The sequence below is a fragment of the Alternaria postmessia genome, assembly GCF_024291825.1.
Source record: "Alternaria postmessia strain BMP 2775 chromosome Unknown scaffold_188, whole genome shotgun sequence".
Taxonomy (NCBI): Eukaryota; Fungi; Ascomycota; class Dothideomycetes; order Pleosporales; family Pleosporaceae; genus Alternaria; species Alternaria postmessia.
In genome coordinates this window covers 5809-22301 of record NW_026260261.1, presented here as the reverse complement: position 1 = coordinate 22301, position 16493 = coordinate 5809, and the positions used below count along the sequence as shown (strand labels likewise).

General features: G+C 53.6%; 3 protein-coding genes across 3 annotated transcripts; 2 read left to right on the top strand and 1 right to left on the bottom strand.

The window, feature by feature from the left end:
- Positions 1 to 3315: 3315 nt before the first annotated feature.
- Positions 3316 to 5438, top strand: J4E82_011347 (uncharacterized protein; the record flags this gene model as incomplete). The annotated part of the gene is made up of 2 exons (XM_051737555.1): positions 3316 to 5171; positions 5228 to 5438. The coding sequence occupies 2 exons, from the start codon at positions 3316 to 3318 to the stop codon at positions 5436 to 5438; spliced, it is 2067 nt and encodes a 688-aa protein (XP_051582688.1).
- Positions 5439 to 6304: 866 nt separating this feature from the next.
- J4E82_011346 (uncharacterized protein) lies at positions 6305 to 7630 on the bottom strand (the record flags this gene model as incomplete). Its single annotated transcript, XM_051737554.1, has 1 exon — positions 6305 to 7630. One exon carries the CDS (start codon positions 7628 to 7630, stop codon positions 6305 to 6307), a length of 1326 nt encoding a protein of 441 aa, XP_051582687.1.
- A 2090-nt stretch (positions 7631 to 9720) lies between these two features.
- Positions 9721 to 11010, top strand: J4E82_011345 (uncharacterized protein; the record flags this gene model as incomplete). The annotated part of the gene is made up of 2 exons (XM_051737553.1): positions 9721 to 10121; positions 10293 to 11010. The coding sequence occupies 2 exons, from the start codon at positions 9721 to 9723 to the stop codon at positions 11008 to 11010; spliced, it is 1119 nt and encodes a 372-aa protein (XP_051582686.1).
- Between the last annotated feature and the right edge of the window lie 5483 nt (positions 11011 to 16493).

Here is a 16493-nt window from a genome sequence, read left to right as displayed (position 1 = left end):
GGTAGAGGCTTATGAGGAGCTTTCGGTGATGGATATGGTAAGCTCGGTCGGTAAATCCCATATGGTGAATGCAGACTCTGAAGATTCGGTTGACTGGAGACAGGATGACTGGCGTGCGAGTGAGTGCACAGTTCTGATTGTAAATTGATGTGCGGAGCGACGTGACGTGTGCCTGGAAGTACCAATTGTTCTTCATGTGGAACTCGTCTGGGATGCCGTGTACGATTCGTACGGAACCGAGATCTTCCGCTCCAGTCTTCCTCCGAATCTTGAGCGCTCGACGGAGTACCGGCAAGCGGAGTCAACTGCCGCCACTGTGTGAGATCATAGGTGTAAGAAGATTTCCAGCCACTATCCTCTGTCGTTGTCTTCGACCAACTATGGGGAAGATGGTTGTATGATTCCAGTCGTGTGTCGAGCGGGGACGCGATGGAAGCATCCAGAGGCGGCGGTGGATACGATATCTCGGCTCTGAGTGGAGTCTGCCTTGATTGATTGTGTAAAGGTGGCGCTGGAAGGTACCGTGGTAATTCGTCTTTGTTTCCCTGCGGAAAGGCTGGCCGCGGTAGGTACGAGCCAGTACGTGGAAAGTATCTTTGCTCTGGAGCTCGATGAATCCCTGGCATAGTTTGCATCATATTGGCAGTTTTGGGAAGGACACGCAAAGAGTCAACAAACCGATGTCCCGTATAATAATAGCAAGTCTTTGGCTGTATGAGACAAGGTTGGTGTCTCGTGGCTGACAGATGCTCTTATTTATCTCTTCAAGCCAAATTTGAGATTTGGCATTCTGCTCTATACCTTTACGGCATTCAGCAGGTACCGCCTCCTTGTGGAGGCGACGCATAGACTCAAATGTTCTGAGCCAATCGAGCGGCAATACAATCCCACCTTTCAATACCACCCGGTCAGAAGCCCGCCCGTGAGATTACAAGGGGTTTTGGACCAAAGTGCGTCACAGGCAGGGGGCCAAGTCCCCGAGCACCTGCATTCAGGATCTACTCCGGCAACATTGGGCCAAGACTCCACTTACAAGCTGCTGGCCGTGCAAGCCAGAAGAATGCTAACAGTGTCGAGAGACTTAGAGACTCAGACAGACCTGCCGCAACCCGTGCCGATCGCGATGTCTTGATGTACACGTGGACGGCAAATCATGAACCTCTGGTGAAGCTACTCTCTGGGTAACCCCGATCCCGCAGGAAATTGACATGGCGCGGTTGAGCGACGTTTTGGTCTACGGCCGCGCATAATGTGTGCGTCCTGGAACAGATCAGCACTTCCACACTGCACAGAAGCCGTTCAAGCGAAGCTTGTAAAGGCACAGATCAGCAAGTGGCTGAACGTGGAACGAGCTTGACCGTGCTTGATGCTCGTCATCACGCCAAGGTCAATAATGCAGAGCAGTGGCGTCCACCCTCGCTCATATCTGACCACGGCCAGGAGATCACAGCTAAGAAGAGAACCTAAAGCCACATGACACAATCTTGGTGGGGCCCAGAAAAAACGGGAGAGCGGGGAGGCCAACAAGCAGCTTGTGCTGGAGGATGTCTTCAAATGGCAAAGTATTGGATGTCAGAAAATACAGGCGCACGTGAACTCGTCCCCCTTGTATGATTGGCACCAGCTATCTTTCAGTTAAGAAATGTGCGGGAAAGAGTGCGGTGCGCCATCGAGCACCGCCATCCCACCGCCATAGTCAACTCGGCTTACGACCCGGTGCGAGACGTATGATGGCAGGTTGCTTCCACATAGCTGTATAGCTTACCCCCAGAAATCGAGAATATGCGACTGCACTTCGGAAGCCAGGGGGTGAGCGTAGACGGTATGCAAGCATTCTTCCAAGCACAGCCGTCTTTACCACAAACAAAACGTGACTCTGTACTTCCGTCTTTGCCTCACTGCACCTACATCAAAGAGCAGGTTCACCTTGTCGAGTGCCGCTGAGATCATGCTACACCCAGCGACGGCCTCGCAGCACCCTTGGCTGCTACCGTGCCAAGGGTTCTGGTTGGTGATGGTTGTCGTAATGGCTGATGGCTGGTCTACTACATGCTTAGCAATCATCCCTTCAGTAGTAAAGCTCTGCCGCCAGCCAGCGTTGACTGCATGCGAGCGTCGCGACGGCAGCAGTTGATGTGTGTCAAAAGGAAGCCTCGGTGTGGGCTGTCCCACGATACCCGCTAAAGGCCGTGGCTAGTTCGCTTCGAGGCATTACGCACCCGATGCACTTTCCGTAGCTGATCCCCACCAGATAACAGTTCGAGCCAATCACGCGCGTCCGTCTACCTGCCAGCAGTATGCAAGGGTCGCTGAAAGTGTCCGTGCTCCCAATGCTCATCCATCGAATGTGTGCGCCAAACTGCATCATGCCTATTCCTAGGATCGAGAATCTAGATGTACTCAAGCAGGGGTATCTCCGCAATGCACCGCACCCTCCCGTACGGAGAGATGATGACTAGTCCACGCCTCCAGCATCCACATTTGGCGTGTCTAGCTATGAAGGCTGCCGGATCCCTTACCTCAAATTGCTGCAAGGCACTTTCACAATATATAGTCGGCCCTGTTCCCATATCGATGTCGGCATAGATCTCAAAGGCCGGGCCCCATGGAGCATAGCCGCCACCTTCAGTCGCGGGCGGTCAACCACGAGCATTGTCCCAACGACAGCACATCACATGGAAATGGCCACACTCCTCGTCCTGGAGCACGTCCTGAGGGCCTGCCATATTATTTCCAGCCACCACCATCTGCCCAGCGGCACGCGCCTCTTGCTCCTTTTACCGTGCAGATCCTGGACTACGGCACTGCACCGCAGGCTCAGGCAAAGCAGGAGCGCGTCACCCAGGCCTGTAGCCAATGTCGTTTGCGAAAACAGAAATGCAGCGACATTCGGCCGTGCCAATCCTGCCAAGAGAATAACTTGTGCTGCGAAGACGCGGACGTTCCGCCACCGAAGTGCGTTGCCCGTTTGCTCCCTCTGGCTCATTACTGACTCCCCATAGGCAAGATAGAATGATGACGCAACTTCAAAAAAGTGTCAAAGGCGTATCTGACCTTCTGTCGCAACTTGTGGACCAGTTCGGCGAATGGAAAGCACGTGTTGATAGTAGGCTCCCACCATCACGGAATCACGAGATAATGTCGCCTTTGGGGGTGCAAGCCTCGGTTTCTATCAAGCAAGAACTTCAGTATGTGCCCCCTTCTCGACAGTAAACAACCCCTGCTGAGAGTGTGAGGCCCGGACGCAGCCATGTCACCGAGGAAAGCCCCACGGAGCGAATGGGTCTGCCGGGTAATCACACTACACCGGCGCACATGTTGCTGGACGAGTGGCTGCAAATGAGTATCTTCTGTGTAAGTATCCCGTACCTCAGAAGCCTGGTAGACAAAGGCCTTGGAGTCTCCGACTACCCGATGCAGCTTGAGCAAGACCGCGGACTACTGCGCATCTGGGGTATCGGGGAGGGCCGAGACTCGGATGACGGTGCTCAAGGCCCTGGAAGCCCAGGAAGCAGTACCGATTCGGAAGCGCCTTCACCAGCACCCGTCAGAGAAGGCCTTTGGGGCTATCCATCTTCCGAGGTCCTAGCTGGAACGAGAGTACCGGGTAGCACCCCTCGAGAATACTTCCTGCCTAAGCCGCGGCAGGAGAACGGGCTTGGCGCAGATGGTCGACCCGACTTTCGACGCCATGTCATGGTCGACCTACTCCGGTCGTACATGGAGATCATGCACATTTTCCATCCTTTCATGAACGAGAACGGACTAAGACGTATGTTCAATGACTTCAGTGATCAGTACAGTCCTGATGCGACGCCTTTGAACGCCCACTCGCCTGCTCCTGTTCACGGAGTGAAGCGAAAGCGGTCGGAGAGTAATCTTGAAGGACTCCCTTCGCGTCGGGGTGAGATTGAACGATCATTGTGCAACGCGATTATACTGCTCGTTCTTGCTCTGGGCAAAGTGTGCTCGTATAAAGACCCTTTGCCTGCGCCACAGGATGACCCACATCCTCACGTCCGAAGCGAACGGGGTTACATTCGAGATTCTCCCCCTCCCAAAGGTAGTTTCAGCAATTTCAACAGCAACATCTCTGACGAGAACTGTCCGAAGAACATTGACCTGCTACCTGGGTTGGCTTACTATGCCTACGCCACCGATATCCTTGGAAACCAACAGGGCGGTAACACTGTTGCGCATGCGCAGGCTATGCTGCTGGCTGCGCTGTTCTTCAGTCAGTATGCACGAGTACTGGAGAGTTGGAGCTGGATTAGTAACGCTTGCCGGGTTGTCCTGGTTCTCATCAAAGCCGACTACACTAAACTGCTCCGTGTGAACAGCGAAAGAAGACCTACCTGGAGCTCTGAGGAGCGCTACCGAATCAACAGCATCCTTTATGTCTACTGGACGACTCTGCAGCTGGAGTCCGATCTTCTAGCAGAGATGAGCACTCTGCCGCCTTCCGGCATCTCTCGATATCAGAGCGAGATCATGTATCCCGAAGGCGTCAACGAGAACCAGTCTCAGGACGAGGTCAGTAATCCCATTCGGCAGAATGACGGAGTCAGCGCCGGCTTCAGAGAAGGTTTGATCATGAAGCTGTATTCTTCGCAGAGCTTCCTACGCGTTGTCCTTAACGCAGCACACGACGCCTTGTACAGTCCCGGTCGCTGCATAGACTTTGGTCCTACTAGCTTCAACGAAGTTGCTAACCACGCATGTACCCACATGGAGACACTCGAGGGCTGGAGGAAACTGCTTACACCGGAACTGGTGTGGTCGGACGACGACTACCCCTCGACTGATCTCAACATCGCTCGTGTACGCGCCAAGTACTATGGCGGTCTATACATGATGCTGCGACCCTACCTCAGAATTGCGATCCACACACTCAATTTCTCACCTCCGCCTTCTAGAACGACTGGCGTTACGCAGCATAGTTTGCCGTCACGCTATGGAAGTGCAGCTCCAAACAGAAATGTGCAGATAGTTGACCTGGACGAAGACCAGCGCAAGATCATCGGGATCGTGTGCCGATGTATCGACGCCACTATCCGGAGTACCATCGCATTTGATCGTGTAGGCGAAGAGCCTGGTAGCCAATACCAATACTTCCAGCTTACGCGCAGGAAGAGGCTGATCGTGACTAACATTTTCGGTACACTGCACGCGTCAGTCTATGCTACCTAGATCCAAACTTGACACCGCCCGCTGACACTCAAGGTAGACAATTCGGCAACATGCTCGTCCTCGCCTCAGTATACAAGTCCAAACTATACCCCCTCCTTCCCAGCGACACATGGCTCACGAGAGCCAACCTGGCCGCCCTTTTCAAACGCACCATCGCGGTCATCAGCGAGGAAGCGCAAAACTCGCCGATTCTACGCATGGATCTCGAAATTCTCAGGAACATCCAGGAAAAACAGGGGCTCGAATAAGGCGATTGTCATTGGCGTGGAGTCTCCCGCCGAAAGTCGTAGTACCCCGCTCTAGCACGTGCTCTGAGATGCCCATCCACCAACTATCTCATGGCATGGCACGTTGCGATATGCCCTGGGCCGTATAGACTATGCATGACACAATAAACGATATACGTTGATGCTCTTGTTCCGTGGCACTGTAGTTGTTCGCGTGTCGTTGCTTTTACATCTTTCGTCTTGGTGGAAGCAAGCGCAGTGTTCCACTTGCCAGTCACATCCCATCACAGGAGAAGGGTGCCGTCTGCGTCGCTAAGCTACGATCCACCGCCTCTAACAGGAAGGTCACGGCAATAGGTAAAATACAGAATACTAATTACTACACAAACACAGAACGGAAACTAGAGACAGCATGATCTCTGAGACACGATTGCTACTGTGCAGAAGGTGTGTCTATATGCGGTACTAGCAGCGCTGACTACCACACACCAGCTACCCGCGCCAACATGGTTGACAGCGTCGGATGGTACCCATGAGTTGTTTACTACCAGCGCCTACCAGTCGGTGCTTGGCCCCTGTCAAAGCCGCAAGAATAAGATGATTTCGTTTTGAGTACGCATGACTAGCGAGAAAGGAGATGTTCTGGATGTGGGCTAGCTTTTGAAGGTTCCCACTACGCATGTGTGTAACTATCAACTCTAGCCGTCAAAGACTATCTCTCTGTCGTAGAAGGTGTTCGACATCATTGTAGTACCAAAGATCCCTCCCTTCTATCCGCTGCAACAGAGCAGGACCAAGTCTGCTAAGCTGCTGGAGAAGCAAGAAGTCGAGATTTGATGGCGGCCATTGACATCGCTAGGTTGACGAGTGCGAGAAGCAGCCGCTTGTTACCATCCAGACCGATGGTATTCGTAGGCGTTGTCATCAAAGAACTGGTTGTATGCGCTGTAGGGCGTGCTATCGTCTAGGAAAGTGGTGGTTCTGACGTGGGCTTGTTGCCCGCTGGTATTGAGGCCCTCGATATCATTAGTCGTCACGGCCCGGCGCAAGACTGGTAGGTTGACTGCGCTTTGTTGGCGGCCTGCTACCGCGTTTGTGGTGGCTTTCTTGTCCTGCCTCTCCCACAGCAGATTCTGTCTCAAGCTCCCAGCCAACTCACTGGTAAGCATGCTGCGTCTAGCTGTCTTGGGGGACATGGTGGATGGGTGGACGTCGGAGGTGGCCATGGCGATGGGCTTTGGGCGAGAAGCTTGCTCACGCATCATCAAGCTACTGTCTTCGTGAGGAGAACTGTTGGCAGAAAGGCCGTTGGGAGTAAGGGTGTACGGTTCCCCAGTGGCAGCTGATAACTGCGACGTGGCATCCTGCAGAGCCGATGCATGGTCATCCTGATGGAGGGCAGTTGTGATAAGAGAGCGGCGTGAGGCAAGACTGGTCTGTGATTCGACACGCGAGAACTGAGGGAGGGGCTCAAGAACAGTGAGCAGACCGCTCTCCTCGTTATCGCCATCGTCTTCCCACGCCTCATCAGAGTCTTCTTCCTTGATGGCGCTCTCGTCGACGCCGCTCTCTTTGTTGTCGCTCTCAGTGGCAGCCTTGCTTCTCTCGAGGACGCCGTAGAAAGTGTGTGTGCTAACTTCGCCGAGAGTGAACACGGGCTGTGTCTTCTTGCTGGCGTCGGCGTTGGCAGAGAGAGGCTTGGTGACGCGGCTAGAGGTCTTCTTGAAGATGGGAGCGAGGTTCAAACCGGTGCTGCGCCGTACTGATGTGGAGATGTGGCCGGGTTCGAAACCACGGATGACGGCATGCTCACTCAAGTCAGCAGATGCAATGGCTTTGGACCCAGCTGCAGAGCTTGCAACGAAGCAGCGTACTGAAGCGGCTTCTGTGGAGGAAGTTCTGGGCGTCTGCTCGACCGCAGACTGGGCTTTCTGTGCTGGAAGGGGCGGCAGCAGCTCAATGAGCTCCTTCTTTCGTATCGGTTGGATGGCTTTCTCGAGATGAAGAGGTGTTGTGTGCTTGCCGCGGACCTGGCTGGTAGCAGAGTTGTCGCGGCGCAGGCTGGGACGATCGGCCGAGAGACCAGTCCGGGAAATCGTGGTGGTAGCAGCTTCCGGATCAGAGTCGTCAGAGATAACGCTGGCAGCCAGCTCGGGCGCATCTATGGCGCTAGCCGGCAGTTGTCTCTGCGAGACCAACCAGGGGGCAGCCATGGGGTCTGGCTGGCCGCAGAGGGTCTCGCGGAAGCACAGCCGCCACGCCATGTTCCCGTAGCGTTTTCCATCTTGTAAGGCGAGAGAGCATTGTACGAAGAGCCTTAGATGGAGTTGGTGACCGTGGTGTAGTCTTGCAGTTCTGACGCTATGGTATAAGAGAGATAGTGTGCATAGCAGAGCCACAGCTCCTGCTTGCCACTCACCACTCCAGAAGCCTGGATGATTCTGCCTGCTGCGTGCTCCGATTGTATGTATTGAGCTACACTCAACCCATGCTATGATATGTTTCGCGCGGAGAGTTATTTTGGACGTTGTGCTCTGTGGGCTGTGAAATTCACGTAGGCGACTGTGATGCTGAGAGTCCACTGCTGAACACCAGCCAGGCGAGGAGATAGGGCAGATACTACAAACGGCAGGAGATTCTATAATATACTGTGAATACTATCTGTAGATTCACACAAGGTTGGCCATTCTCAGACTAGCTCCGAGAGGAGGGTCATATAGCAAACATAGTCTTGGCGAACGTGCTAGAGCTCGAGTCTTGATGACGATATACGGAGGAGTAAACGCGGGATACATAGAAAAAGGACTGTATGCACAGATGGTACTTCCAGAAAAAGCGAAAGCCACGCGAATCGACACGCAAGGCGCACTTTTGGCGCCCACCTCTTCCTGGGCCCCCTGGTCCTCGGCTCTCACAACCCGAGCCCTTGAACAAAGCATCTGGCGGAAGGAGTCGCACCCAGCATCGGTGAGAGTCTCAAAGAAGCGTTCGAACCTCCCACTGTGTACCGTCACTGAGTAGTGGGTCGTGTCTAGCGTGACGAGAGAAACCTAACGAGTGCACTCTTGTTGTGGTCTTCACGACGGGACAGCAGCGAGAGGAAGATGTCCCAGACAGTCGTCCCCACTGTCTCTCGCCCTCCATCGTGTGCCATTGATGTGTCTTGGGTGAAATGCTTGCCCCCTATATGGTTCGTCGTTGGGTAGACCTTGCAGGTGGCGTACAGCCAAGTGGGGTGGGTGCAGTAGCTCCAAACGCAGAGCAATTGGCGTGTGATCGAGGGAGCGGTCAGGCGAGATGCGAGATGGAATACAGAACCGATGTTACGGCATTGATCTCCCTGGCTGTTGGTCACGATCTACACGCTCGGTCGCTAGAGGATGCCTCCTGTTTGGCTACTTGTCGTCTCCACTATAATGCCAGTGCAACTTCCTCGCACCAGCCGTTCATGCGAGCTATACTAGTCAGCAAGTGGCTGTCACTCACTAGCACTCCTCTGCGAGCAAGCGCAAATCACTGCTCAATGCATCGTTTGTCGTGGGAGCGTCGCCCAAAGCAGCCAGCCCTAGACGGCTGTCTTTCTGGGAAGATTACCGAAGTTGAGTAGTGACAATAGTACAAGAATGTATGGGAGCGTCACGATGTCGTAGCCGCAAGAGTGGAGGGTCATCATGCACCGTGCATTGTCCCAGCAGCTCGGCGTTGTGACTCGTGCGCGCAGGCGCCTACAAGCCAGCAGCGCGTCTGAGCAAACGAGAGAGATTCGAGCGGGTTGCCCGCCAACCGAGCGGCGGCACGGTCTGGCATGTGGAAGCGTGGGAACATGTACGGGAAGCTTTTAAGCCGATGCCAGTGCTCATTTGCCATTGTATATCATCTTCTGACAAGAAAGCTCACCTAGCTGTCCAGCAGAAGCCGTCGTCTGCACCAGCCACCGTTCTGTTCTGCCTCTGAGAGCTTTCAACCTTAGCGTCGATCCGAGATACAGTAGCTTGCATCATCTCACGGGCTGGCGTGAACCCAGCCCCTCACCTCCATCCTGGATATCAACCTCCTAATCGAGCCTCGGGCTCGGGGTCCAAAGGCGCCTGCTAGCAGGAAGAGCTTCATATCCTATGCATCCGGCTCGACAGGAGCGACAAGAAAAGACCCGTCCACATCTCCATCATGCACATGGTCTCCCTCGCAAAGGGCGTCACCCACCTCCACTCCTGGAGCACCAGCATACCCAGGTCCTCAGCATTATGCGCCAAAAACCGCTTACACGCAGGAACCGACATCAGCTCTCCAAGAACTCGCGCCCATGCTAGGAGGACCTGTTCAGCCCGCCACATCAGAACTTCGCCAACACGCTGAGTCTGTCCCACTCCCGCACATTCGTTCACTCTGGCCCGGCCCATATGAACTCTCACCGCCGCTTCGCACGCAGAGCAATAATCACTTCGCCCCTGCAACACTAAAACGAAAAGCTTCCCAGACTCCGCTGCCTGACGAGCATGCAGCCAAGAAACAGTCGAAATGGACACCAGAAGAGGACAATCTGATCATCCAACTGCGGGGTAAAGGAATCAAGTGGGACGACATTGCGAAAGATCTGCCGGGAAGAAGCTCCATCTCCTGCCGACTGCGGTACCAGAACTACCTCGAGAAGCGAGCCATCTGGGACGAGGAGGAGAAGAACAAATTCGCAAAATGCTACGAGCGGTACGTACTACTCCACCACTCCAGATGCCCAGACTGCTCCGTTCTGATCCCCCGTTCCTTTGTTTTGATCCCACATCTTTAGCTACGACTTCACCCTAGCACCATCTGCCATTTTCGCATGTGACACGTCTCTGCGCGTATTCGCACGAACAACACTGACCTTTGCGCTAGCCTCAAGGAACAAATGTGGCAGCAAGTAGCTACACAGATGAACATTCCCTGGCGGTCCGCTGAGTGGATGCACTGGCAGCTGGGAGAGCAGGAGTTGAGCGCGCGCGCAAAGGCATCAGTATTCCAGCCTCACCCATCTACTACCAGTACAGGCATGAGCTCGTCAGCCCAAGCGCCCGTTGTACTCGCCTCTGCCTCGTATGGCTTTACGCCTTTCAACGCCCCTCAATCGATGTCGCAGCTGCACCAGGTGCCTCCGCCGATGTCTCAAGGACCCCCGGCGCATGGTTCTCAGCGGAACGATAGTGGCTTCAGCGCGAGCGGACGAACAAGCCTCAGAAGTCTGGACCCTCAATCTTTTTCAAGCGTTACTCCTCCAAAAATTGAGCTACAGTTTGATGAAGACTTCGGTGGGATAGCACCAGTGCCGGAGATGCAATCGGTCATCAAGCGAGAGATGGAGAACCCCAACTATACGGAGACTTACCATGTGAGAGAACAAAAAGACAAGGCTGCAGTTTTTCCGCAATTGGAACACGAGACAGGGTGTCGAGGTGCGAGGAGTCTCGACGGGATATTGCAGCGCAGCGCAACTGGAAGCAGCAAGAGCATCAAACGCGAGCCAGAGGAAACCGGACGAGAAGCCACAGTACCTTCCGCGACCCAGATGTGCGAGTTTACTGTTCGGGGTGGTACAAAGTCGGGACCAGACTCGTGAACGCATAGCAGTATGCGATGGACAAACGTAGTGACCCTGCATGCACCGCGAGACTAGAACCGGCTAGGGTGACATTAACGGGCTCCATCGTGTCTTGACTGCACCTTCCTCGCTCCACTAGGATGTCGGACGATGTATGCGAATGAGTTAGGTACCATCTTGCGGGGTGCGAGCTAGTAGCACCTTCGTTGGTGACAATGTGCTGCGCGCCCGCAGGTACATACAAGCGGAGACGATCGCTGCAGCCCGCTTCCACGAGCTTATAACACCTTCGTCCCGCTCCTTGAACGGCTGCGACCTCTGGTACCTCTATATTGACTGCCTCGACCGCCTTACTACGGAAGCTACTGCCTACGTGCCTGTCTGATGAGTCACACGTTGTGCACAGCCTGCCTAGCGCACTCGGCTAATCGTGGTTTGCTCGCGGCGGATCCCGCCATTCGCGAAAATTATCAACCTATACGATCTCCAGCAACAGTTCATTCATCGCGCAGTCACAATTCTTTCGGGACGAGCAATCGCAAACTCGCGACGTGGTCCTTTCCAATTGGACTGCTGATGACAACCTATGTGGCGCACGAGCTCGACCAACAGCCTACACACCACCCACAATCCTGCGACCCACTCCACTACCACTGCCAGCTTTAATCCTGCTGCATCGAGTTGAACACTTTGCGCACATCGCTCTAGGCCACTGTCTACCGCGCTCGATAGTGCCAGCCTGAATTGTTGTATGGAGCCCGCTGTTACTAAGAGAGTTTGGCGAGGCCACCAAGTCAAGTGTGCCCCGCACCTTTTCGAACCCCACCATCATCTTTCGGGCTCGCCACAGTTACATCACTGACGCCCGAACGATCTTGGTCTTCACCGCTGGTATTGTTCATTTATGAATTGAGTAGGTCTCCAGCACGAGAAAGTAATTCTATACGTAAGTGTTGTCGAGATAGCGCCGGCAGTCCGCTCGAGATCACGGGATGACTTAAAAATACAGTGGTAGGTCGAAGCCTCTCCACTAGGGAAGGCTTTGATGGGGAGCCCACATGTGACGAACCGCTTGGCACCCCTCCAATTCCATCTTGATTTGCACCCTGTCATAGAGCACGTTTGATCAAGCAACAACACCCTTCATCATCGTTTACGTTTTGCGTCACTAGGCTGTGCACTATCTCCCGGATCAGAACGTGCCACAATTCTCATACCAACCTACATTGTCGTCATCTATCTACCGAGGCCAGGTCACCGGTCAGTCGGACACCTACCATAAGTACGTGCGCATTGCGCCACAACGAATTATCACGACAAACGGACTAGATGCTCAAGTAATTTCGCGGCTTTTATGCAGTGCCACCGTTCTGACCGCTAGTAGGCTGTGCTAGGTGTCCAAACGTCAGCCTGCTATTGAAAGATCCACGCGCCATCCTAGGGACTTGACGACTACTGCACCGATTGTTAGCATACAAGGAACTGTTTACATATTCAGACAAGACCAGCAATATCATAACCGTCTTCTGCGAATAAGCCGCGGCTGCATACCCGCTTAGTAATCTGGGTCCGCTCTACGAGGGAGATCTACACATCTATCGCAAGTATGAACGTTCAGCGTTTGCAACGTCGACTAACGTCGAGTAACCGTAGGGTTTCTTCTACCTCTATTTGAATACGGAAATCACCGATAGCATTATACAACTCATTTTTGCACAACATACTCGTGAGTAAGCACTACAGTCTGAATTGTTTTTTTTTTTTAAAATTGTGCCTAGGCATTAATATCCACAAGCAGGAGAAGATGACTTTATACTCTAATTTTGGTGTCAAGGAAATAGCAGAAGACAGTTTGGTGGTCGTTACTCAGGGCAAAGTCATGGTGAAGCGAGAAAATGGGGAGCGGGAAGAACTTCCACTCAATGCCAAAACGGAGGTCCGCAAGGGAGACACGCTCTACTGGGGCCCCAATTGCGCGTGGGAGTTCTCCGAGCAGTAAGGAACTCGTATAGCAAGGAAAGAATCATCGGGCACATGTATTGAGAGCGCAACTCCAATGCGTTCTGTTGAAACTTGTCCTCGTTTATTTTCAACTTCAGTGGCCCACTCCTTCATCTTTGGCATACGCGATACCAAGGTACGCAAATCCTGGGGCCGAAGAAAGATATCGAAGTAGTGATAATTGTCGTCAATTGACTTAGGAACAAGCTCTTCTCCGAGGATCTGAAGCACGAACTGTAGAGCATGATATGGGTCCCAGGCATGCATCTCCACCTTGTCCATTGGAGATGGAACGAGTATTGTCCGTAAAGACTCCGCCGAGATTGTTCCGGCTGGCCCTAAGTATATATCGCCATCGTCGATGGTAGAATCCGAGTTGCTGCCATCCGCACATTGGGCCTGCACGACTTGTTTGCCTGTAGACGACATATTTGAAGTCGTGATTTTGGTGACAATTTTCTCATGGGTGAATAGGTCAATTCTGTTCTTGCCATCATGGGGCGGATTTGGCGACGGAAAGCCCTCTGGAGCCGGTTCAGCTGCTGCATTAGGCGTTTGACGAACTCGCTTTGCTTTGGGATACTGCGACGTTTGATCTCCAGAGACATCGGTGCCAAAATGCTCACTGCCGCTCTCATCCTCCCGGTCCGCCAGACGACGCTTTGCAATTCCGGGCGATGATGTACCGGGCACGCTTAGTGGCGTAATAGAAGCTTGTACTCCATCGCTTTTTCTTTCGTATGCAGTCGTAACCTGCAACTGTTGGATGTTGTTGAGGTTCTCGTTGATAAGTGTTGTTTCATCGCGTTGGTACTGATCGGAAGTGTCTTCGACTGCTGCAGGCGTGGAAGGTAAGTGCTCGGTTGGTGAAGCGTGAAAAGCGGTCGCATTCGATGCAGGAGCTGCATCTTGCGCGTCTTCTGCGAACTTAATAAGAGTCACTAGTAGGTTCACACCTGCCTTTGATCGCTTATTATCGAAATACCAGAGAGAATTCGGGAATCTTTTCAGAATCCATGCATACCGTACACCGTACACTGTTTCAATCAAAGACACGAATTCGCTCTGGCGTTGTTTCGCTTCCTTTGGTGCTTTCTTGTCCTCACTTTCACGTCGATTACCATGCAGCTTCGGATGATATAGACTGTTCCATTCGGAAACGTGTTTTTTACAATACGATTTATCCCACTCATAGATAGTATTCGAGGCCATCTGGGCCCTAGACTGTTTCATTTGCAGCAGTTTTGTCAAAAGGCGATGTTTTGCTTCTGCGGCTGGATCGTTTAATTCTAGCACGGTAGATAGACGTAACTGGGCCATTACTAGATGTAGAGCGACGTAGGAAGGCGGCAGAGAGGTGGGAAGGCGGCAGAGAGGTGGGAAGGCAGCAGAGAGGTGAGAAGGCGGCGGCGACGTGAGAAGGCGGCGGCGACGTGAGAAGGCGGCGGCGACGTGAGAAGGCGGCGGCGACGTGAGAAGGCGGCAGAGAGGTGGGAAGGCGGCGGCGACGTGAGAAGGCGGCGGCGACGTGAGAAGGCGGCAGAGAAGTGGAAAAGCAGCAGAGAGGTGAGAAGGCGGCAGAGAGGTGGGAAGGCGGCGGCGACGTGAGAAGGCGGCAGAGAGGTGGGAAGGCGGCGGCGGTCTGGAAGGGCCGAAACGCCCCTGTCCTTGATCGAGCCTTCATAGCGTCTGATTCGCTCGTCAGATGTGTTTAGTCCGCCCATAGCGTGGCGTTCCCTTTCGAGAGCGCGTGTGGGGGGCGTTTCCGACACCTGACATCCCGCTCATGCCGCTAGTGGCCGTGCACCCTCCATGTACCTGGCGTTCGCTGACAGGCCGTAAGCGAGAACTTTACCTCGACGTCTCATCTCGTTCCAGATTGCTTGCATGGGAAGCAGATCGCAGCGAAAGCCACCCGCATGAACGCTGCGCCAACAGAGAGAACGCGATGGCAGTTCGTACAAGGACTTGTCTTATTAGGGGATGCGCAAAACCACAGCCAATCTGCATAGACGTCGGATTCGCATAATCAAAGCTGCATGACATCATGGAGTCTCGCGTGGTAATCGCATCCCATCATGCACGCTTTCAAACCTGCATATCTCCAGCGAGGCTGCACGGCACGGAACCGAAACCAGCGGGCCGGGCAAGCACATACGCTTTCCACATCGTCATCTATCGATTGTGGCTTTGACCATTTCCGAGCCAGGAGTTCGGACGGTGCCTCAGACGGCTGATGCTGCCCGGTACAGACTAGCAGCTGCTCGCATGGAAGTCGTCTTACTCCCGGCGCCATATTCCCGCTCGAAACGAGACTGTGGAACGGGTGCGGATGTGCTTGGAGACGACCCGGCGGACGAGCAGGGTTCAGGTCTTCACACCCTCGTTCCGCTTCCGCTTGCAGCACGATTCTTAATGATCGTACCTTGCAGCACAGAACGTGAAGCTCAGCCTCTTTCGTTTGCCTTCTTCTTCGCATCGCCTTCTTGTCTCGCCTTGTCCGAACATCGGAGCTGCAGCTGTCGCAAATGCTGTGTCATCAGTTTCTACTGCTACTCGTTTTCGGTGGACTGACCGTCACTTCGGCCAGATACTGGAAACTAAGCATACGTCCTCCTCATGAACCCAAGGCGTTCGGTATCGGCTTTAGCGATAAAGCTTACCAATGGGCTCGTGGTGGGCTTATCGCGAGCAGGGCTATAGCCCTTTTCTTATCAGCTGCCGCTCTGGTTCTATCAACTGTCGCTCTGGCTCCATCTACACGAACGGAGTTGTATGCATGGACCAGAGCTATGGAGAGGAATGCGTGTGTTTCTCTTGCATTTGCCGACGCAAGTGTTTTCTCTTTCCCCAATCCCCTGTTGGTATAGGAGGCTAACACTTCGCAGTGTGTGGCTAGTTCCCTAATTATTCGCAATGGAGAACTCTGGCTGTTTTGCATGGTATGCGTCTGCAGCTTGCTCAATCTGCCGTTGGCGTTTGTGCCCCCAGTTCTCGAGCATGTGGGCTACACGGGCCATGACGAGTGGTATTTTCATCTGCCAGCTATATTCATTGGCTTGGTCGTGTGTGCGGTCCACTCGCTGCTGCTGCTGAGGCAAATCTGGTCCCAAGACGAGAGCACCCCTCTTGCCCGACGAACAGGTATCAGATTCTGCATCATGTCCGCCTCGGAGGCTGTTGCTTTTCTAGCACTGACTGGTTTCTTCTTCTGTAACAAACAACTGTACGAGGATCTGCCGGTGGTGTGTTCTTCTCCCCTTTTGATGGGCTGTCTCACTAACAAGAGAATAGTGCATCTTGTCCACGATGACACTTCTGAGCTGCTTGAGAATGATTTCGTCTAGGGCAACTTCAGTCGATTTGCCGACGAGCAGCACCAAAGATGCCGATAGCTCGAACAGCGTGGTGAGTGCCAGCGTCTCTAGCAGCACGGTGGGTGCCAATGTCTCGAGCAGCAACGTACATGCTGGTGTTTCGGTTGAGGAGCTATGGAACTC